The sequence below is a fragment of the Rhinoderma darwinii genome, chromosome 7, assembly GCF_050947455.1.
Source record: "Rhinoderma darwinii isolate aRhiDar2 chromosome 7, aRhiDar2.hap1, whole genome shotgun sequence".
NCBI lineage: Eukaryota > Metazoa > Chordata > Amphibia > Anura > Rhinodermatidae > Rhinoderma > Rhinoderma darwinii.
This window is the reverse complement of record NC_134693.1, coordinates 34,817,973-34,843,055: the sequence shown is the minus strand read 5'-3', so window position 1 is coordinate 34,843,055 and position 25,083 is coordinate 34,817,973. Positions and strand designations below refer to the sequence as shown.

General features: G+C 41.4%; 1 protein-coding gene across 1 annotated transcript in view; it reads right to left on the bottom strand.

The window, feature by feature from the left end:
- The window catches only part of SLC44A3 (solute carrier family 44 member 3), an 86,888-nt gene extending 62,101 nt beyond the window's left edge, over positions 1 to 24,787 (bottom strand). Inside the window, exons 1-7 of the mRNA XM_075833165.1 lie at positions 24,588 to 24,787; positions 24,403 to 24,502; positions 14,841 to 14,942; positions 8,905 to 9,047; positions 5,524 to 5,660; positions 2,472 to 2,565; positions 1,132 to 1,301 (exon numbers count right to left, since the gene is read on the bottom strand). Of these exons, the coding sequence (XP_075689280.1) occupies positions 1,132 to 1,301; positions 2,472 to 2,565; positions 5,524 to 5,660; positions 8,905 to 9,047; positions 14,841 to 14,942; positions 24,403 to 24,429 (673 nt within the window). The 5' untranslated portion in view covers positions 24,430 to 24,502; positions 24,588 to 24,787. The remainder of the gene's footprint in view (positions 1 to 1,131; positions 1,302 to 2,471; positions 2,566 to 5,523; positions 5,661 to 8,904; positions 9,048 to 14,840; positions 14,943 to 24,402; positions 24,503 to 24,587) is intronic.
- Between the last annotated feature and the right edge of the window lie 296 nt (positions 24,788 to 25,083).

Sequence of the window (25,083 nt, the reverse complement as noted above, 5' to 3'; positions counted from 1 at the left end):
ATTTTTAACCTCTCATACTACGGGTGAACTTTAGACCATGAAAATAAGCACCTTATTAACCAGTTCAGGACCCTGCACAGTATGGGCATTTTTAGCATGCGTTAAACGGCTACAATTTCTTTATTTGCTGGGCTAGCAACGTGATTTTTGCAATGTTTTTTTCAGGCTCAATGCAGGTTTCTTTTCTTATTTTTATTCATATCATTTTAGCTGCATTTTTGGGCTTATAATTTAAAAAAAAAAAAAAAAGCAAATAAATATGCTATTTTAATTTTTAACTAATTTTTCTGGTAATAATATAGCTTTACCCTAAAATCTACTTTTTATTTGTGATCATCATGGTCTACCGTAAATTTTCATATATTACATGTCTATGTTAGGGTAATTGGGGCAGGGATAGCGTTACCACAATGATTGGCCAGGGGAGCATTTTTTGGAGGGGTATTTTGTGTCATTTTTATTTTATTTTTTTTAAACTTTACTTTTAGATTTTAAATTATTATAGACGGTCCCTCAAAATGTCATAAAAAAAAATTGAGGGGCTTTATTAATTATTTTTTTTTTTTTATACACTATACTTTTCGATTGTAACGGGCTGTCACAGCAGTCCCAGTTACATGGGAAATCAGTCATGTTATAGTGACTATTTTCACTTGGAGGGCTGTGCTGGGTCTGGTTGGACCCTGCAGAAGCCTTCCACTACCCACATCCCGGTGATTATGTGGCAAGTCACACGACCATCAGGAACATTAAGGCAGCGACACTGCCGCTGCCTCTATTCTCATTGAGCACGGTGTACGGTGAAAACCGTTTGTGTCTTCTCTCCAGGCTCCCTGCTAGTCTCTGACTGCCGGGCACCCAACATTCAGTTGCTCGGACAGCAAGCTTAAACACGCTACTTATATATACAATGGTCAGTCCTCAAACGGTTAATCTATCTGCACAAGCCTTTGTGGTTTGCCATTTGACACTGAATAAATAAAATAGTATTTTGATATCACAGGCTTTTCAGATTGTGTATAAAATAGGTTCTTTTTGAAAGAACAGTAACTATAAAATAGTACCAACTATTATACTTAAATATGTGTAATAGAAAAAAAGAAAAACATAATAAATTGATAACTTTCATACCTACTGCAAGAATGCTCAGGCCCACAACATTGTCTCTGCCAGCCATAATCCCACTAAGTATACGATGAAAGAAGTCCACTTCATTTATCACATCTATCAAGACTGATGCAAATTTGCTATAACAGTCTGGATTTTGAGGAACACAGCGATTGAAGAGTGGGAAAGATTTGCTGATTGAAAGAATAAAGCATAGCTATTAATAACTAAAAGTAGCCATACATTGTTACACATTTTGTATCCAGAGTTAATTTTCCAATTAGAGATTTACTCAGGCACGACATTAACCGTGTTTCGGACTAGAAGACTCACTTTTTGTCCTAAAAACTGAGATGTCATCTTGTTGTGCATCCTATAGTTCGAATGCAAGCAGCTACCGATGTAAGAAGAAGCAGGAGACTGAGCTCAGTGATTAAACGGTCCTTGCAGTGCAGCATGTCCTGTGCTTTGTTTAAAAAATCTATTATCTGCTCACTTAACAGTCAGGGTATGTGCACACACACTAATTACGTCCGTAATTGACGGACGTGTACGATGCTAGGAGTCCCTGCCTCGCTGCAGGACAACTGTCCCGTACTGAAAACATGATTACAGTACGAGACAGTTGTCCTGCAGCGAGGCAGGAACTCCTAGCATCGTACATAATCAACTGTAGCCTCTGGTGCCGATGTGGCCGACACGATGCAGGAAGTGAGTGACGTCACAGCGTGATCTCTCGAGAACACGCTGTGTGTCTGCACTGCCAGAAGCTGGGCGTTCTGAAGAGAAGTGGATGATACTTCTCATCAGAACGCCCAGCTAGTAAAAGTAGTAAACACGCCCCGATGTACGCACATAATACACGCCCAGTTGTACTTTTACTTTTCAACACGCCCAGTTGTACTTTTGCAAGCCTCATTTGCATAAATACAAAAATGGTCATAACTTGGCCAAAAATGCTCGTTTTTTAAAAATAAAAACGTTACTGTAATCTACATTGCAGCGCCTATCTGCTGCAATAGCAGATAGGGGTTGCAAAATCTGGTGACAGAGCCTCTTTAAATAACAGCATTTTCTGCTTCTTCACTCCCACTTTAAAGGGGTTCTGCCAAGATCGATATTTACCACCTATCCACAGGGTAGGAGACAAATGTCTGATCGCTGTGGGCCCGACCAATCACTAGAACAGGGGTCCGAAGCCCCGCGTTCCTTCTCTCGGCACGACCTTAGTGAGGAGTTTCTTCATTCAAAGTACATTGCACTGATGGATACAGCCGAGTAAAACGCACATTAGGACCAATTTCACAGGAAGTCAATTAATCAACATGACAGTATTTAAAATAAAGATATCATTAAAACCTCACCTTGGGGGGACCGGGAGTTCAGGACACCATTCTGAAACCTTGGGATGGTTTGTATACTCGGTGTAGTTCAGTTTATATGCACAAAGGTGTGAGCCTGAATCACAATACAGGATAAACGAGTTGGTTAAGTTTTTAATATTTGATATTTTCTACCATTAACAATTACTTCACTGCAATGAGAAAATTCTACCCCATCCTCAAGCGGATACCTGATCCTTTTTTTATTTTTTTGCCATTGCTTATATGTTCTGCAGCGCTGTACAGATTGTCACCATCCACATCAGCTGCACAATCTAATTTCTTTATCTCTCCTGAACATACTAGGCTTAATTTCATACAAAGCCAATGGGGTGTGGGAGAAAAGTCAAAAACTAACGCAAACACAAGGAGAACATGCAAACTCCATGCAGATGTTCCCTTGGGCGGATTCAAACTCAGGACCCCCATACTGCAAGACAACTGATCTCCAGGATCCCCCGCCACTTACAGTGAAGGAAATAAGTATTTGATCCCTTGCTGATTTTGTAAGTTTGCCCACTGTCAAAGTCATGAACAGTCTAGAATTTTTAGGCTAGGTTAATTTTACCAGTGAGAGATTGATTATATAAAAAAAAAAAAAAAAAAAAAATCACATTGTCAAAATTATATATATTTATTTGCATTTTGCACAGAGAAATAAGTATTTGATCCCTTTGGCAAACAAGACTTAATATTTGGAGGCAAAACCCTTGTTGGCAAGCACAGCAGTCAGACATTTTTTGTAGTTGATGATGAGGTTTGCACACATGTTAGATGGAATTTTGGCCCACTCCTCTTTGCAGATAATCTGTAAATCATTAAGATTTCGAGGCTGTCGCTTGGCAACTCGGATCTTCAGCTCCCTCCATAAGTTTTTGATGGGATTAAGGTCTGGAAACTGGCTAGGCCACTCCATGACCTTAATGTGCTTCTTTTTGAGCCACTCCTTTGTTGCCTTGGCTGTATGTTTTGGGTCATTGTCGTGCTGGAAGACCCAGCCACGAGCCATTTTTAATGTCCTGGTGGAGGGAAGGAGGTCGTCACTCAGGATTTGATGGTACATGGCTCCATCCATTCTCCCATTGATGCGGTGAAGTAGTCATGTGCCCTTAGCAGAGAAACACCCCCAAAACATAATGTTTCCACCTCCATGCTTGACAGTGGGGACGTGTTCTTTGGGTCATAGGCAGCATTTCTCTTCCTCCAAACACGGAGAGTTGAGTTAATGCCAAAGAGCTCAATTTTAGTCTCATCGGACCACAGCACCTTCTCCCAATCACTCTCAGAATCATCCAGATGTTCATTTGCAAACTTCAGACGGGCCTGTACATGTGCCTTCTTGAGCAGGGGGATCTTGCGGGCACTGCAGGATTTGAATCCATTACGGCGTAATGTGTTACCAATGGTTTTCTTGGCGACTGTGGTCCCAGCTGTCTTGAGATCATTAACAAGTTCCCCCCGTGTAGTTTTCGGCTGAGCTCTCACCTTCCTCAGGATCAAGGATACCCCACGAGGTGAGATTTTGCATGGAGCCCCAGATCGATGTCGATTGACAGTCATTTTGTATGTCTTCCATTTTCTTACTATTGCACCAACAGTTGTCTCCTTCTCACCCAGCGTCTTACTTATGGTTTTGTAGCCCATTCCAGCCTTGTGCAGGTCTATGATCTTGTCCCTGACATCCTTAGAAAGCTCTTTGGTCTTGCCCGTGTTGTAGGGGTTAGAGTCAGACTGATTAATTGAGTCTTTGGACAGGAGTCTTTTATACAGGTGACCATGTAAGACAGCTGTCTTTAATGCAGGCACCAAGTTGATTTGGAGCGTGTAACTGGTCGGGAGGAGGCTGAACTCTTAATGGTTGGTAGGGGATCAAATACTTATTTCTCTGTGCACAATGCAAATAAATATATATAATTTTGACTATGTGATTTTCTGTTTTTTAAAAAAAAAATATAATCTATCTCTCACTGGTAAAATTAACCTAGCCTAAAAATTCTAGACTGTTCATGTCTTTGACAGTGGGCAAACTTACAAAATCAGCAAGGGATCCAATACTTATTTCCTTCACTGTATACCTTACTGAGACTTATTTGCATCTGTATATGTGTGGCTGTATGTTGCTGCTATTAGGGACAGCACCTAACGGATATTACAGTTTGATCACAGTGTGTGGCGATGGCATGTAAAATAATGCTCTGGCAGGGTGTTCCTATCAAACACAATCACCCAAGCAAAGCTGATAGGAGCCAATATTGTCGGGTGATCCAGGAGGTCCACAAGACAGCCTTCATTTATATTATGTAGTTCTGAGGAGTAGACGGGAGAGCTGCACAAGGCAGTTCCTCTCCAAAAAAAACTAATGAAATATTATAAATTAGACATACATACAGATTTCTGCCCCTTTTAAATTTCTCTTCCTTTATTTGTACAATATTTGGATCCCATTACATAGTAATTATTGTGCAAAGACTCTCAAATCATTAAATATGTGAGACAGATGTATTATGGTGTAAGACGAGTTCTATAAAGCCAATTAGAGTGATACATAACAGAAAAAAAGCTAAATCCTCCACAGTACTTTGCATTAAACAGGTATTCCCATCTAAGACATTTATGGCATATCCACAGGATATGCCATAAATATCCGAAAAATTTGGATCCAGCTCGGACCCTGGTGGCGGGCTTGGCTGTTTCCATAGCTCTCATAGAAGTCAATGGAGAGCGCCGCACACATGCACAAATACCACTTCATTGATTCTCCGCCGGTATAAGGCGGCTACCTAACCAGACAGGAATCTGGTCTCATTTTGGAGATAGGTGAGGGTCCCAGAACTGGGAGAAGCATCTATCAGATGTTTATGGCATATCCCGTGAATATACTATAAATGTCTTAGATGGGAATACCCCTTTATGGTAAGGATTACTGGTTAAGGAGGATTATACTGTCAAAAAGAGATAAACTTGTTCTTTCTAAAATGACTTTGGTTTGTAATTCACTATGTTAGGTAAACATTTAAGAAACTTTGAAACATACCATTATTCTTTGCAAAGAGCTGTAGGTCCCGCAGAGATGTCAGCTGCTCCTGAGGGCAACTTGACACACATAAGGAAATGGAATTGATTTTGAGATCTCTGAACTTTAGATTGCATGAATTCAAAAAGAAAACATGTCTACAAAAAAAAAATAAAAAAAATACATTGATGTTTTAATATGTAATACAAGCAAGTCCAATGAAATCTATAACAAAAGAAAGAGTGTAGACAGCAGACCTAAAGTGACCTTCCAGTCCCCCCAAAAAATTAGACTATACATTGGAAATGTGTATTCAACTTACCTGTGATCAGACCTCTGTTCTTGTGGTCCGGTCCCCCATTTTCAGCTGTCCAAGATGGCCACCGTAGTCTCAGACCTCTTTATGGAGAGCTTCTTTTGAAGTTTGAGACACACCTCCACACACCCTGCCCTCCTATGGATGAGGGTGCGCATAAACACTGCGCCGACACAGGGCTTTAGCACAGGTCCAGGCAGTCGGGGGGCAGTGTAGGAGGTGGGGGCGTGTCTCACACTTAAAACAAAAACTCCATAAGGGCTAGTTCACACTGAGGGTTTTTTGGCGCTGTTTTTGACACGGAAAGAGTGCCAAAAAACAACCGAGGTGTTTTTTCCGCAGGGCTTTTCAGCCGCTCGCAGTAAAAAAAAGCGACATGCTTTCTCTTGCCACAGTTCCGCCTCTTGACCTCCTATTGAAATCAGTGATTGGTAGAGAAAGCGTTTTTCTCTGCATTTCTTGCCCGTGGCGCTCAATGGTCGCGTGCATAAAACGCTGTGAAAATCGTGGCAAGAATTTGCTGGCAGGTCAAAATCTGCCTCAAAATTCTTGAAGTCTGAGACTGCATTGGACATCTTGGAGATTGGAAAACAGGGGACCGTTCCTCAGGAACGTAGGCTGGATCATTCAGGAGCGCGGCAGAAGGTATGTTGAATATATATGCAGGATCTGCTGACAATCGAATGTGTATGGGGGTCCTTTTTTCCCCTGGAGATAAGCATCCCCAGAGGTGCCAGGGAAGATGCAGTTCTAAGTATGCAAAGCATTATACAAAATAAATATAAAATTATTGAACTGGAGCAGAAATACTGAAAAAAATATTCCATGCACCTACATATTTACATTTCCTTATTTTAAATAAGCTTTGACAGGCAATATATATATTGGGTTCCCCCGACGGAAAACTCAGACAGAACTCAATGGAAAAAATAAACGCTGATGTGAACACTGCCTAAGCAGCTCTGCACTCTCATGTCTCCCGGGCCTGGAATACACCCCTCGTGTAGATAGCGCTACACACAACTCCCCTGCAGATAGCTCCACCTAAGCTCCCTCTAGGAGTGGAATCCCCAGCCGAGCATCTACAGGGGGATGGTGCTCTCTGCAGGGGGTGGCACTATCTACATGGGCACTGTGGCAATATATGGGTACTACCAATATAAAAGGGGAGGGGGGATGGAAAGAAAGGGAGCGAATGGAGGGAGAGGAATGAGGAATAAACAGAAGATAACCACTGGTAAAGCAAGCACTCGGCTCAGCGTTATTATAAAAAATGTATTAACAAAATTATTTAAAATGTGACAAAGGTAGCACCAAATGCAATCCGGTGTCTAAATGACAAAAGTAAACACAACACAGAAACACATACAATAAATAAACATAAATAGACGTCACAGGCCCGGCCGGGTCACTAATAGATAGCTCACGTGCATCATCTCTACCGTTCGTTTATGTAAACATGTATAGTACACAAAACGGTGTTGCATATGATTGCAGATATATAGTAACTTAAAGTAGGTAATTCGTATATAGATCAGACAGGTAGTGAGCTAGAGATAGTCCCGTTCAATGGGAAATAATAGGCGGACCGCCCAGCTAGTGTGTACCACGTGGGCATAGAGGACGTATCCGCTGCAGATATGAGGTGAGTATTATTACCTCTTGAGGCACATTTGTAACGATTGTGCCAACATGTATAAACAAATAAGCCTTATTACATCCGCAATGTAAGCGGTTACATTAACATGACAAACAGATCATAATATGAAACCAACAGCAATCAATGACACATTTCCAATAACATACAGATAACCCAATAACAATGACGGCTGATGGTAAAGATTGTCCATCCCAACAGTAGATTCCGAGGTGACGAAACGCGTCAGCATACGCCGCCTTTTTCTGATGTCACACGCCGGGAATGTGTGGACTTACCTGTGGATATTACCTGCTGCATATATGCGATCCAAATTGCACCACGTACACCCTGCTTAGACCCATGCGAATTGAGGCTGCTGGTTGATGCACATGTGGTTTGCGTCGACTAAATTCTCTATCCTTTTGGCTCCAAACTTATTGTAAGCCATAAAAGGAATCTACTGTTGGGACGGACAATCTTTACCATCAGCCGTCATTGTTATTGAGTTCTCTCCGAGCTGCTGGCTACAACACGGACCGCTGGAAAGGCAATACGCCTATAACTAACTGATTGACACTGCCTACGGAACCTACTGACTATACCCCGATCCATACTCCAGAGGCCACGTCATCTGCCGATGAGTATATGATTCGGAAATGTGTCATTGATTAATCGCTGTTGGTTTCATATTATGATATGTCACATGCATAAACACACACACACATATATATAGATATATACATATATAGAGAGAGAGAGAGAGAGAGAGAGAGAAAGAGAGAGAAAGAAAATAAATATATATATATATATATATACACACACACACACACACACACACAATATAGATAAATATATATAAAATGTAATCAGAAAAAGAAAGCCTCAAAAGTCTCAAAAAAAAAAACAAAGTAAAAATAGTTGTGATAGTCAAAGCGGTTGCAAAGATATTATCGTTTAAAGAAGTGCATATCAGAAATTGAAAATTTGACCTGGACACAGGGGCATCAATGACCCTTTGATTGTGTCTATAGGACTTATTTACGCTGCATGTGCACTATGGGAACAACTAGAAAAAACAGTGTCTGCAGTACAGCTGGTTTGGCCACTAGATGTCAGCACATATAAAAACTGCAATATTTTCCTTTTTTTTACATGGATAGACGTGACAAAATAACAACATTTTTATTTTTATGTTCATAAAAGTGTTAGTGTCATGTAATGTAAAATACTAATCAATACATTTGTTATGTAATAAGAACTACAGCAAAAATATTGCACTGGAAAAAAGAAGTGTGTTTGTCATTACTCACATTACAGCCGTCGGCAACATCCCTAGATAAATACTAAAATGAATCCCCTCCTGGGTGTGATGACCTCTCTCCCACGTCACACACACACTGATCTTTTCTCATATCCCACATATAAAACAAGCCGTTATTGTACATACTTTTTGCTAGTCATGTCTTTTCCAGAAAAGGGAGCACTGGGTATAGGAGAGTTCCTTCTCCCACACACGTTTCCATAACTATCATAACCAAAGACGAGTCTCTCTGCAGCTCCGGCCATCAAGGCATATCCACTGATAAACACCTGCAAAATAAAGAAGACATTACAACACCAGTTAACAAAACCCTTTGTGAAATCTCTAAATTCTTTCACCGTATAATACGGAAACATGAATTTGATCACTCACATCAATATTAATTACTTGAAACCACACAGAAAATCTAGCTCCGCGACCCCGTCTGGTAGCGGCTTATATCCCGACTGTAATTCTTTCCCTCCATTTGCCATCGGAGGAAAGTCAGGAGACCCCCATACACATTATAGTTGACGGATCCTGCTGAAACCTGGGAACTATAGATTCAATAAAGTAATGGAGGGGGCTGCCAACTGGGCACCGTCCTCATATATTGCAGCCAGCAGGCATGGCTACATCACTTTGGATATTGTAACATTTTCAGTTGGAATAATGCTTTATACTCTCCTATTCACAGCCTTTCATAGAAATATCTTGCCTGCAGCCAGCCATTTTATTACACCTGCACCAACCAGATGTTATCATTGTATAAACTCCAAAGTACAAGACAAAAAAAACCTACCCTTTTGTTTATTTTAAAACCAGAGTAACAAATTATACAGAAAGGGAAAGTGTCCGAGGGTGTAATAGACGGTCTTGTGTTCCAAGATTACCATATGGAAAAATAAGAAGTGCTGCTTAGAGAAGGAAACCCGACACTACTGATTCATACATGGAAAGAACTACTCATGTGCAAACGTCATAACGTCATAGGCAAAATAAGCAATTCTCTCCAAATTAAAATGTTACATTATAAAAGTTAAAGGGAAACTAAACCGAGAATAAAATAGGGGAAGATAGAAGGAAAGAAAAAATGTACAAAGTCTACAAGAGGTTTTGAAAGCTCCTAAAACAAAAAGCAGAAAAATGGCAGATAAAACGCGTCAATTTCTTCCGAGTCCTTTCTTGACCCCTCTCGGTTTCTTCCCCTAGATATCACACATCAAATATTTGGTGATGCCTGTGTGGTCTCCTGGCGGTCTACTTTTCTTTTATTTAGATAATAGCAGAGTGACCGTGTATACGCAACGTGTCAGCCGCTCCACATAACATTAAGGTCTAGCATGGGGGAAACCCTTTTAAAGTGGAGCAATGAGGGTGGGGGGCACCAAGCCGGGGGAAGCAAAAGGGTCAGGTCAGAGATGTGCCGAGGAAGAAATAGAAAGAGGTGCCAAGTGTAGCTGCTCACCAGGTGAGGAGCAAGTGGAGAGTCCAGCATCTATTGCAGGTTCATTCCCGCAACTCAGTCTGCAATACAGATGTGCAACACTGAACGGGAGGAGCTGTTACGGCACCTTAATGGGGGCACTCAGGCTGTCATTGTTATGGGGGGCATGGTATGTAAATACGGCTGGGGCTTTAAATTATATATATATATATATATATATATATATATATATAGAAAAAAGCAGAAGATTGGAGCAGCACTGTGAACAAATGCCTGACTGGGCTGGTGCAAAGCTTCAAAAATAAAGGAGTGACCTCTCCTTATGTGTTAGATATCCAAAAAAGAGAACGTGAAGCAGCACTCAAATAAAGTGAATTTATTCATCCAACATGGAACCACAACGTTTCACCTCCTCTATGAAGGCATTTTCAAATGCCTTCATAGAGGAGGTGAAACGTTGTGGTTCCATGTTGGATGAATAAATTCACTTTATTTGAGTGCGGCCTCACGTTCTCTTTTTTGGATATATATATATATATATATATATATATATATATATATATTCTTGCAACTCTGCATTCTATACATTGGAGGTGACTGAATGAGTATGAAAACTGCCAGTCATATCCTTGCTCTCATTTCAAAACCTGCACTGGACAAGTGACAGCTGGAATCTAATTGGTTGATACGGCAATGCTGATACTTTGATGGAGCATTTTCTATGCATGAGACCCATTACATCTTTGTTCACACAAGGTTTTTGCTATACCTTATTTGTTTTATTTAAAAAATAAAAATAAAAAAAATAAATAAAAAAAAAAGCATAGAAAACGCATATTATAGAGTTGCCAGTATGTTCTTATATGATAAATGTATTTCACATATTCATGAATATTTGCATCATGACATGTGTTTATACACGTTTTATTTTTTTAAGGTACTGAATAGTGCAGCTGGCTATAAAATCAGTAGCTGGTACAAATGTACAGCATATGTTTGGACATTTCTGTTTTGGACCCGTCGGAAGAGAGATGAAGAGAAAGTCTTCAGGTTTTTTTTTTTTTTTCTTGGCTGATCAGTGGATCAATAAACTGCAAAAATTTATGCGGATGCCTAGAAACAAATATATTCTTTTCTAACACTATATATTTGAAAATAAATGTAAAAAAAGAAAATAAATACTTGAAACAAATACACACAAAACATCACACGACCACCAGCACTTCGGGTCAGTTCACACAAAGATTTTTGGATATATATCTATCACTGTGTAATCCCTTAAGCAATGTCCTTACTGTTTTAAGAGGATATTTTAGGTCTGTCCCTTTATAGGGATGAAGTAACTGGATATATTTGTTTAGCTAACCATAAGCATGGGGAATTTAGCACCTAGTTCTTAGAGCGTACCCGATATATTTGTCATGCGTTTCTAACATGACCTACTCTTCGCAGGGATTAGTTTGTACAGCCATCATCAATTTTGTAGTAGACGGATATCAATGACTATCTATTGTTTTCCAATATCCAATCTGAACGTTTGTCTACATTAATGAAGTTAAAAGCTAGAAATGAAAAAGTGTATTTAAAAGAAAATTTGGAACTCTGCTGTGAATTTTGGCTTCCACATCTCTGATAAAGTTCCAGCCGCTCCATAAAAAGCTGAAATTTGGCTATTGATTGTAGTGAGGTCATAATTCAAATGCAATAGCCAGAGGAAGAGCCACGGGGACATACAGCAGTTAAAGGGGTTTTAAAGGTTTTACTTTTTGGTAAATAAAGCAGATGATGTCCTCTTTGCCCTCTTTGCCAGTCAGCAGCAGTGACCCCCTTGATTGCCTGTAGGAATAAAAACAATAATCGGGAGTGCCACCGTAGCATCAATGCCGGATCGCCGGGGGAAAGGCTACGACTACTTTCCTTAATTTACCTTGTTTGCAGCCATTGCAAATAACTCCTTTAATATACCGTATTTTTCAGACCATAAGACGCACCCAGGTTTTAGACAACAGAAAATAGGGAAAAAATTATTTGTTAAAAAATTATTTATTCTGTTTCACCACATTCTGAGAGCCAACATTTTTTTATATTTTTTTCATCGATTTGTGCGGTGTGAGGGCTTATTTTTTGGGGGATGAGCTGTAGTTTTATTGGCACCATTTTTTTGGTACACACGATTGTTTTCACTTTTTTATTTCATATTTTAAGCACTAAGGTGACCAAAAAACTATTTTGGGGTTTTACATTTTTTATTTCATGACTAACTCACCGTGCGAGTTAAATAATGGTATATTGTAATAGATCTGACTTTTAGGGACACAGCGATACCAAATTATTTTATTTTTTACATTGTGCTTGGGGAAAAATTGTAAAAGGTTTATTTTTTTACTTTTAATATATTTTTTTTACACTCCTGAGAATTTATCTAACAGGTTTTTTTTCTTACACATTTTATTAGTTCCCCTAGGGGACTTGAACCAGCGGCCACTTGGTTACAAGTGGAGTTACTGAAACAGCGCAACTACGCTGTTTCCCTAACTCCCAAAGTAGCAAATGGCAGTTACGGAAGCAGCGTGGCATGCGAGCTACGCTGTTTCTGTAACGACTGTTCAGTTCTATGGGCGTTACGCTGTTTTATTAACTCCACATGTAATCAAATGGCCGGGAGAGAACAGAAAGCTAGAACGGGGTTTAGGGGGCCCCGTTCTAGAGATAGGTGTGGGTCCCAGAGGTGGGACCTGCATCTATCTGACATTTATGACATATCCTGTGGATAAGTCATAAATATCCTTCATAGAAAAACCCCTATAAATGCCGCAGTCGCTATTGACCACGGCATTTAACTAGTTAAAGGGGTTTGCCATAAAACACATTTATTTATCCCCTATCCACAGGATAGGAACTACATGTGATATCGCTGGGGGTCCGACCACAGGGGCCCCCAGTGATAAGGAGAACAGGGGACCGAAAGTTACCAAGACCGATGCATGAGAAGCCTGGACTTCCGGGTTCTGTGTCCGTCTTATCTGTTCCGCAGCTCCATAGAGATCAATAGAGAGCCGCTCGCGCATGCGCAGAAGAATCCCATTGATCTCTATGGAGCTGTGGAACAGAACGCGGAAGTCACAGCTTCTCATGCAGCGCTCCTGGTAACTTTCAGTCCCTGTTCTCCTTATCGATCACACATGTATCCCCCATCCTGTAGACAGGGGATACATGTGTTTTATGGCACAAGCCCTTTAAACTGCCAGGAACAGCGAAATTGCTGTTCCTGGCCGTTATAGCAGCGTGTCGGAAGCTGACACCTGCAGTGTATGGAGCGGGCTAAGCGCGTGAGCCCGCTCCATACATCACCCCCCTCCAGCTCCATGATGTGCCGGCACGTTATGGGTCGGGAAGGGGTTAAGTAATGAAGCAGTCATGGGGCCTAGCGAGGCCGGGTCCCTTGACTGCGGACTATATGACGCAGGGACTTTTTAGCAAGATTTATTCTTGCTAAAAACTGCGTCTTATAGTCCGAAAAATACGGTAAATAAATGACTCACATATATGTATCTCGCAATGGTACCAAAAGAAAATACAACTAGTCCTGCAAAAAACAAGGCCTCATACAACCAGGTCGAACGAAAAGTTATAACTGCTGGAATGCTTTGAGTAAAAAAAAAAAAAAAATTTTTATTATTATGGTCCTTAAAGGGATTTGCTTTGGATAATCCCTACTTGTTAGAAGGGTGCCCTGACAATTAGCAGATCAAAGCGTCCCTCTGCTGGCACCTCCAGGTTAAAAAAAAAAAAATACCCCATCCCGTTTAAAACATGATTAAGTGAAAGGTAGTGAGGATAATTCCCTTATGAGGCACGTCATTTTACCGTTAGCATCTCCGTTCATGTGACACACACTCTGACCACCCAAATCCTAAAGCGTCTGTAGGGAATGAAGGTCAATCTCTCAATGTGAGGGCCCATTCACACAAGCGTGAATCTCGTCCATGTGCTGCGCATGGAAATCATGCACAGCACACGGACCCATTGATTTCAATGGGGCCGTTCACACATGAGTGTGTTTTCCCGCAGCGAGAGTCTGCTGCGTGAAGCTCACTGCATGTCCTATATTGGTGCGTTGTGACGCACCTATTCGCCCATTGAAGTCAATGGGTGCGTGAAAACTTTGCGCATCAATTTAATGTAAAAAACGCATGCCACTCGCAAAGCACACTGATGCATAACGCAACACACACGGACCAGATTTACGTGTTTTTCACGTGCGTGAATCTGACACGCTCGTGTGAATATAGCCTGAGTCTATAAGACTCACATTGAAGCTCTTATAGATCTGCTTTGAGAGTCTGACTTCTGGTCCACACTGCAGACACTGTAGGATTTGGGTGGTCAGAGAGGGGATCAGGTGACCAAACAGCGGCCCGGAACAGAGCGGCTAGCAGTAAAATAAAGTGCCCGTAAGGAAATATACCTCACTACCTCTCACTTAGTCACGTTTCAAATGGAGAGGGGAGGAAATGCTGCCGGAGTGATTCTTTAAGGCCAAACATGAAATTTCAACAGGGACTTTATGCATTATTTTTGTTTAAGTAAATAAGACAAAAACAACAGCTATATGATTTGTACCAATATTACTTACCAAACCACAACAGAAAAGGAAAAATATAACCAGCCATGGGATATCTGTACATTTTCTGTGCAGTGAAAGCCTCCACTGTCTCTGTCTGGTATCCTCAGAAACCTGAAAATAGAGAAGTCACACTGTGGCATAACAATGGTTAAAATGTACCTCCAGCCAAAAGTAAAACATGACACTTGAATACGGAGTATTTTGGGGGAGGAATATCTGCCTCAAAATTCTGTTTGGAACTTTGAGGCAGATTTTCCTCTCCCTGCACGCCGATTTTCGCAGCGTTTTTCGCCCGCGGCCATTGAGCGCCGCGGGCATAAAACAGCGCGAAATACGCTTTCTCTGCCTCCCATTGAAGTCAATGGGAGGTCAGAGGCGGAAGCGCCCGAAGATAGGGCATGCCGCTTCTTTTTCCCGCGAGGCAGTTTTACTGCTCGCGGGAAAAAGACGCCGACGCCTCCCATTGAAATCAATGGGAGGCGTTCTCGGGCCGTTTTTGCCGAGTTTTGCGACGCGGTTTCCGCGTCAAAAAACTCGGCAAAATACTCCGTGTGAACATAGCCTTATGTGTATTAACCGTGTGCAGTTACTTTCCTGTAAACTAGTGCTCCAGACTAATTATTGAGACAGAAAGAATCTGAGCCTCCCTCCCTCAACTCTCCCTGGCAATCAATTACAGTGGCAGAACCCTCCACTCTCCAATCCCTCTCACTGTGCTTGATTGAGGCCATGTCTGTATGGTGTAAAACATGATCTGGATCAGTGACCAAATGTTTATTTGTCCATCAGGGATGTTTCGAGCAGATCAGAGCCTTCATCCTGTACTATTTCCGGTGTTCAAAAAAAACCTTGATATTTTGTACTAATGTAGCGCTATCTTTGAATACAGTGAGATATACATCATCCTACTCGACATATAGCCAACGGTTTGCAACTGTATGCCATAGAGGTGGATACATCTACCCATCAACTTCCATTCTAAAAGAAAAAAAAAAAAAAAAAAAAGACTTCAATGTTTACATTTTTTGTTGTATTATATAGCATATCAGCCTTCATTTGTCAGTAAAGTACAAATGTATACATCTGAATAATATACATTATAATATAAATCTTCATACAGAACACAGACAACTGAACATGATCATCTAGCGATGAACCCATTAAAATACATATCTTATGTAGGTCCTGCACATATCCCATCCATACAAAGCAGAGAACAGGTACTCAGAAATATCAGTAATCCCATTGAAGACCAGACTATTCAGCGATTGCACTCAACTAGATAACGAATATAGAGGAGACATAATTAAGTTATCATTTTAAAAATGTACCTTCATCTTAGGTCTGAAGAATATGTAGGTATCTTGTATATAGAGAGATATTGTATATAGACTTTGCACACCCACAATCCAATAAGAATACAGCGAAGCGTACTTGATTCTACTGCAGCGTATTTGGGAAGGAGTCCATGAGAGATAAACAAATCACTATGCAGCCAGCATAAAACTATTTCAGGCTTGCAGTTTGTTTGTCTGTAGTGATTCTACCATTGCTACCGGATTAGGAAAACCACACAAGCATCGTGCACTGCCCTGCCTAAATAAATACGGCCATTTATATGACAGTGGGATGAGAAACGTCACCATTTAAAAAAAAAAAAAAAAAAAACAAAAAAAAAAAAAACACCTTCCTTCACGCAAAATTGCCACATGAAATCTAGCAGTAAGCTGTGATTAGCTCCTAAGAAGGAAAACTGTAATGGGTGAGACTTAAAGAGGCTCTGTCACCAGATTTTGCAACCCCTATCTGCTATTGCAGCAGATAGGCGCTGCAATGTAGATTACAGTAACGTTTTTATTTTTAAAAAACGAGCATTTTTGGCCAAGTTATGACCATTTTTGTAGTTATGCAAATGAGGCTTGCAAAAGTCCAAGTGGGTGTGTTTAAAAGTAAAAGTACAAGTGGGCGTGTATTATGTGCGTACATCGGGGCGTTTTTAATACTTTTACTAGCTGGGCGTTCTGACGAGAAGTATCATCCACTTCTCTTCAGAACGCCCAGCTTCTGACAGTGCAGATCTGTGACGTCACTCACAGGTCCTGCATCGTGACGGCCACATCGGCACCAGAGGCTACAGTTGATTCTGCAGCAGCATCAGCGTTTGCAGGTAAGATTGACTTACCTGCAAACGCTGATGCTGCTACAGAATCAACTGTAGCCTCTGGTGCCGATGTGGCCGTCACGATGCAGGACCTGTGAGTGACGTCACAGATCTGCACTGTCAGAAGCTGGGCGTTCTGAAGAGAAGAGGATGTTACTTCTCTTCACAGCGCCCAGCTAGTGAAAGTATTAAAAACGCCCCGATGTACGCACATAATACACACCCACTTGGACTTTTACTTTTAAACACACCCACTTGTACTTTTGCAAGCCTCATTTGCATAACTACAAAAATGGTCATAACTTGGCCAAAAATGCTCGTTTTTTAAAAATAAAAACGTTACTGTAATCTACATTGCAGCGCCTATCTGCTGCAATAGCAGATAGGGGTTGCAAAATCTGGTGACAGAGCCTCTTTAAGGCCTGTTTACACGGGGCAATAATCGCCCAGTCAATTGTTTGAACGTTCGCTCCCGATCATGTCAAGCGATCATTCGTCACTGAAAGCATCTTTTATGATCACATAAAAATCATTGTTTGTTGTCAGCACATCCCCATATGTAAACAAGGAATGTGCTGCCAACAAAAATGGTAACTGCATGAATGGGGGGGGGGGGGGGAATCAAAAGCTTCATGATAATTGCAATATATAAACGGAAGTAAAAGAGTGATGATATATCATCCATTAGCACTCTTTACGTGCAAAAGGACCCTTAGACTTCCTCCACAACGCATTTTGTACTAAAAAAAAATAAAAAAAAAAAAAATATATATATATTTATTTATTAATGAGAATAATTTTTAGGCCAAAATTAGACAGATACTAAGCGCTAGTTAGCTAATATGAACTTGGTGGATATGTAAGTAGTACTTGCGCCCTGCCCTATAGTAAACTCTGCATCTACAGAATGTTGTCATCCATTCTTAAATAGGAGTTCTCAGAAAAATGTTTGAAAAAAAAAAACCAAACGTCTCAAAATGCATTACAATCTCCAGCCTTAGCAATCCCCACCCTAAACAGGATGGTGAGCTGCGTTCAACACATCAGGCGTTCGTCCGGCATTCACCCCAGCAGTGTCTATGTGAGAGTGAATTAGCAATGTAGGGAAGAAAAGAAAATGTAAGATCCTCTATCTACACTGGTAAAATACAAACGACTGTGTTCACACTACAATACGGCTTTTAGTGGGAGCCATATATGCCATTTTAGGATCCCATCAAGTAAACACAGGAAATCCTTTCCTAAAAGAGAGTGACTGGTTTTCCCAGAATCATAGGTAATCATTTTCTGATCGCTGGGGGCCCGACCGATTGTGATAATGGGGGTCCCGAACACCCTGTTCCTCCTCACTGCTTGAGCGCAGTGAGGTGGACATTGAGTGGAGTGGTTGTCAAGCAAGCGCTGCCACTTTATTTATATAGTCTATAGAAATTATGGAAACAGTCAAGTGCTGCACTCGGCAGCTTCTGTCATTCCCATGGACTATGAATGAAGTGGCAGCGCGCATGCTCTGCAGCTGCTCCATTCAATGTCCTCCTCACTGCGGTCAAGCATGAAGAGGAACAGGGGTTCGGAAGCTGCATGAAACCCCTCAGAGCTGTATTGGCCGTTATTATGACCCAGCTTTTCGTATTTCAAACTAAGAATAAATTTATCTGTATTGGACGCAGGTAAAGGGGTTGTCTGGTTTTAGTAAATACAAGGAATTTTTTGTGTAATGAAAAGTTATACAATTTTCCAATATACTCTATCAATTTAAGATTTCTTATTGGTCATTTAACCCCTCAAGGACCAGGCCATTTATCGCTTGTTAAGTTTTGTTTTTTCCTCCCCGCCTTCCAAGAGCCATAACATTTACAGTTTTTCAGCATCAAAGCTTGTTTTTTGTGGGACGTGTTGTATTTTTTAACGGCATCATTTAATGTACCATATAATGGACGGAGGAACTTTTTAAAACTATTTTGTGGAGTGGAATAGAAAAAAACCTGCAATTTCCCCATTGTTTGTCCGGGCTTTAATTTTAAAGTGTTCACATTGCGATAAAAATGACATGTTAACCATATACTGTGTCATTACGACTACAGCAATACCAAAAAAGATTATATATATATATATATATATATATATATTTTAGGTTTTGCCACTTAAAAAAAATAAATATAAAACTGGTTGTTAAAAAATAAAAATTGTGTGTATATATATATATATATATATATATATATATATATATATATATGTCAAAGGCGTACATAGTCTTTAAGATAACCTGAGCCTATGCTAGAAGCAGGAACAGCAACGTATAAGGTGGTGAGGTGCAGCAGGGATACAGTGAGGGTACTGGTTTAGGTGTGTGTTGGGGGCACATGCTAAAAAGGCCGCCATTTGAGCTTACCTGGGGCTCTGAGGAACAGCTCTTATAGCCACTCACTCATCTAGCCTATAAAATACGGAAATAATTAGCCCCGTCTCCTATTCCATTATATACAAATATCCAGCAAACAGCCAGCCTGCCCTCGCCAACCTTGCCCACCAATCTCAGTTTACATCCCCCCCCATCCCTTTTTTGAATGCCCTCCTGTCATTGGCTGGCAGCACATAACTTCATAAGCTGCCAGCCAATAGAAGACTAACAGATGCAGTACTATCATGCCGGGCCAGTACTGCGGAGCATTACGTCGGGCAGCCACAGGAGGAGGTGGGATGAGACAGCATTGTTGTGTCCTGTACATCGTCTCCCTTCTCCTCACTGACTGAATAGAATGGTGGCCTGGGGAGCAACAGTGGTGAATGAGCCACTCCATTTTAGGGACAGGTGACGATGCGGCGGGGCGGTGACAAACGGTGCAGCGGAGCTTCCTTCTGTAGCTCAGCCCGATGTTGCCATTATGAAAACGATTCGGTCGAAAAACAGAATCGTCACAGGCCTCCAGGGCGAATTAATTTGATTAATCGCCCAGCCCTAGTCAAAGTGCAATTTTGCATAAATGAATAAATATTTGTGGATAAAAGTGTGACCCAAGTAAAAAAAACAACGCAGCAAACATCCTAAAAATAAAAGTTCTATTTGTGCAGCGTTCATACATACGCCTATGTCTACATGCATATATCCTTATAAAATCACAGAATAGAAAAGACCAGAATCTAGTTTTATGATGAAAATTAAAAACAAAACAAAAAACAACCCTATATATTTCCTGAAAGCAGACAACCTGATGATTGTAGTTGTCTTGTAGTGCTGTTGGCAGCCATGTGCAATTTCCAGTAATTTGGGGACAAACCGGAATTGGTTAAAAAAAAAATACATGACAACATACATTTGCGCCTAAAAGTAACATACAAGCAAAGTTTTACACACAAAAGCAATGTATAAAAATTAGATCAGGTATGCAAAATGTATATATACAGCAAGCGTCTACAACAAGAGCTTGAGCTCTTAAGAAATATATACTGCCCACCGTATATAGCTACTCTGCTACCAAAATCTACATTTTTTGGGAGCGCATAGTATATAACGTATAAATGTACAAACAACCACTTTCATGCAACTTTGCATCAAAAAGTGTTTAAGTACAAATTGCATGAAAATTCAACTTTGTAACTAAATCGCAAGCAGACCCTGTGGTGATACCAGGTGTTTGGCATCACCGTTGTAGGTGAAATAATCCGGGCGGACACAGAAAATAGTTTAACAGTTAAAACAGCGTGTTTATTTGAGGGAGACACAAGGGGGCACAGTACACATACCCCTCGCTGTGATAAAGTCTATTGGTTGATGGTAAATACTCTGCTTTCTTCCTTTACTCTGGACCCTGGACACCCCCATCTGTAAAATGGCTGACTCCAACCTCCAACTGCTTCTTCTTACCAACTGTCACTCAACACCAGCCACGCCTCCTGAGCACAGAACAGTCCAAAAGGGGAAATTCTATGAGGGGAGATAGGGGGGAATAATAGGAGAGTCCAGGAGGGGAAATAGAGGGGATTAAAGGGAAGATACAGGGGCCGATCACCGGGATTCATTTAAGAACAACTGTCTAAAGGCGGTACGGGTGGGAAAGACTGACATGATCTGACACTTGGTGCCAGAAGACCACTCCCGTTCCGCCAAAGACCCCTTAGGCCAAAATCACATCCACACTTTTGATGCCGTTTTTGGTTACATTTTTGAGCCACAGCCCGTAGTGGATCCAAAAGGAAAGAAGGGTATAAAGAAAAGACCGATAAATCTCTTCTTTTGCATCCACTTCTGTGTTTGGCTCAAAAAACTGCTATAAAAACTGTGAGTGATCCTGGCCTTATGCAAAAAAAGATATACTCTGCAACGAACGGTAAGATGTGAGGAGTTAATACATACCACACATGACTATGTTCACAGGTGCACGTGTTAAAAAAAACGCAAAAACCAAAGGAACGCACCAACCAATTATTGCATGTCATTTAAATGGGGGATACTATAGGCAAACAATTTCAGATCCCCTATACAAACTCGAAGGCTGTGTTCACACATCGCGGTCATATAATTTTTTCTTGCCACGATTTATATTTTAACAAATGCCGCAAAACTACTCCACTTTGCTGCGATTCAGCGAGTATCACGGCAAAAAGCACTAATGGACAGCAACCCTGATCAATAATCTCAAATCCTAAAGAGTAACTAAACTTTAAAGATACTTCTAACATGTCATAGTGACATGTCAGAAGTTTTGATCGGTGGGGCTCCAAGCAGTGGGACCTCCACCGATCGCTAAAACGAAGAGGTAGAAGCGCTCGGGTAAGCACTGAGCCGCTTAGTTTCCAATCTGCTTTTCTCAGAAAGCCGAGCAAATTGATGTACGGGCTTATAAACTTTCCATTGAGCCCGTACACCAATTGATCGGCTTTCAGAGAAAAGCCAATCAGAAACGAGCGGCTCAGCGCTCACCTGAGTGCTTCTACCGCTTAGTTTTAGCAATTGGTGGGGGTCTCAGTGCTCGGACCCCCACCCATCAAAACTTCTGACATGTCACTATGACATGTCAGAAGTATTTTGGAAGTTTAGTTACCCTTTAATCCAACACATTATCTAATACTCATTTTCTTTCACTGGATCTAGTTGGAATCGATCGTTTATGGTGACTGCCAGGAAATGTATTAGACATTCCTCTCTATTGATAATCATTATCGCTGCGCCTGTAGCGTGTAACGGATATCGCTAAAGCGGTTAGCAGATTTTATGCTCAAGAAAGGGACAGTCTAACTGTAGAAACTTTATTGATGTTTGTATGTTGTGAAAGTGCTTGGTGCGACTTACTTGTCGCCGCAATCTGGACGCTGGTGAACGTCCACATCGTGGATTCAATAAACAGCACAGAGGGGTGATTACCTAAACTAAAAAAGGAAAAAAAAAAAGAAAGCCCCGCCATGTGTGACAATCGGAGAGCAAGTATGTTCGCTGATTGATAAGGGGGATGATAAAATGAAGAAAAGTTCATGTTCCCCCTGAGGTCATCTAGTTATACAGGGAGAGGAGGAGGATCACATAAGGCCCTTTTACATGGTCCAATGATCGGGCAAATGAGCGTTCATATGAATGCACAATCCCGATCATTGCCTTCTGTAAACAGGGCAGCGATCGGCCAATGAACGAGCATATCGTTTAGGCAGCAAAAAATATTATCTTTGTATTAACCGGTTACCAGGGAAACGTGCTGCCAACATTGATCATTGCTCTTTGTGAAGGCAAACGAGCGCCAATCATTGAGCTGTCTCGTTGATCAGAGCTCGTTTTTACACCCCAAATTCGCCAGTGTAAAAGGGCGCGAAGTCTCCTTCTATTCCTGCTCGCTGCCATCATTTACAGTAGTAGCAAAGTGAACGAGGTATTGCAAATCTCAAGCATACGCTGCGGAAATAAATTGCAGAAAAGTCATATGTAAGAGTGTTCTGCAGGGCGACTTTCAAATACGCATGTCAATTTATGCAGCGTATTCTGTGCGGAGATGCTGCATTTGGGCTATAGACATCAAAGGGGAGCAGAAATTCTGCACTAAAAATCGCAAGTGTTGTGATTTTTTACAGCAAATCTGCAGCGGAATCGCAGTAAAAAACAAAGAAAATCCCCAGGTACAGAAAGTTTTCTATAATCAATGCTTCTCCTTAATCTCACAGGTAAAAGTGCTGCAGATTTTCTGCAGAAATATGTGCAGCAAAAACACACTATTTGCTGTGGATTTCTGTGACTGATTTACCTTATGTTTTAAGAGATTCCGATGCAGATTTTCTGTTGCAAAAAATCTGCAGCATATCCTGCCTGTAGGAACAAACCCTTAGGCCGGGTTCCCACGTAGCGTAAACGCTGCGAAAGTTCCGCAACGGAATTCTGTGCGGAAATTCCGCAGCATTTAGAGTAGCAGCAAAGTGGATGAGATTTAGAAAATTTCATGCCCACGCACGCACAAAAGCCATTCGGAAACTGTTCTGTGGTGCGTTTTTCAATTCCGCAGCATGTCAATTTATGCTGCGTGTTCTGTGCAGAGATCCTGCGTGTTCTGTGCGGAGATCCTGCGTGTTCTGTGCGGAGATCCTGCGTGTTTGGTCCAAAGACTTCAATGGAGAGCAGAAATTCCGCAACAGATTTATGTTGTTGCGGTTTTTACAGTGTTTACGCAGCGGAACCGCAATAAAAACCGCTGGAAATCCAAACGGAAACCAGAGTTTTCCGTTTCCATCACCATTGATTTCAATGGTGACAGATCCAGTGCCCATCAATGGTGATAGAAACGGAAACCTCTGGTTTCCGTTTCTGTCTCTTCAGGGTCCCGTTCTGACGGAAAGCTCCAACGGAACTTGAGAATGGGACCCCAACGCAGATGTGACCAAAGCCTAAAACGCATCTAAAAAGTACCAAGTCACGGTAAAAACTTTTCGGATGCGTTTTTCGATGCAGTTCTATCCGCACCATAACGTGTAAATGGACCCGTATTGTTTACTCCCAGGGGAAGAAAAAACAAAAAACAACCCTGATCATGTGATGGACACACAGGTGCACAACTAACTGTAACCACCTGTGCACCTGTGTGTCTTTATTCACTGGAAGTAGACAATGATGGCTTCTATTAAATGACAGAAAGCAGAGATCTTAAAAATGGAGAAATTGATACACAAAGTATATTGGAAAAATGTATAACTTTAATTATACAAATATCAACATTAATTTACTTAAACAGGACAAGGGACCATAAACTCCCGGTCTGTCCACGTTCAACACAGTGCCAATAGTGACATTTGTGTGACATGTCCTGCACCACATATCAGCCATGTCCTGTAACAACCAGGACAGAATGGCTGGCAGCCGACAGGTGCGAGGCTGTGCCCACTGCTCGCCCTCTCTGTGTACATGGTGTATTTGCGGCCCCGGGGGTCACGTGATACCTGATATTCCCCGCAGCAGCGCGACATGGTGGAGGGGGGGTCTCCTCAGCCGGACTCACCGGACCACCGACGACGAGAAGGACATGGCACGGGCACCTCCCTGTATAAACACAACACAGGCAGATTATACCACTAATACTATATACAGCGCGGTCATCTCCGCCGGTAACTCCGTATATACTTACAACAAGTGTTACTACAGGCAGTGTGTGGGCGTCACCGGGCACTGAGGCAGCATGAGCGGAGAAGTGGGAATAAAGTCCTTGTATAGGCAGAAGTTGGCACACACGGTGACCAGGCTGGTGCTGATGTCCCGCCCTGTGCCCGGCAGCCAGGTGAAGAAGTCCTGTCACAAATTCCTAGCACTAAGTGAAGCGCGCCACAGGAGCTGCCGTGCACGAGCAATGCTTGGAGTAGTGGTGTAGCGCCACCTGTCGGTAGGCAGCGGTACTGCACAGCAGTGTGGGTGTACTGTAGTGATACATTGCCTTGTGCAATCAGCTCTTTATTATGTACTCTGGCATTTACCTTTGTACTCACTTTGGTATAAAAGCGTTTACACACAATGATTACTTTTCCCACAATGCGGCCATAAATCCTAACAAAGATGTCAGTGTGAAAAGCACACAATTAATATCCCAACGAATATTCGTCCCATACATAATGAAATTGCTATATTCT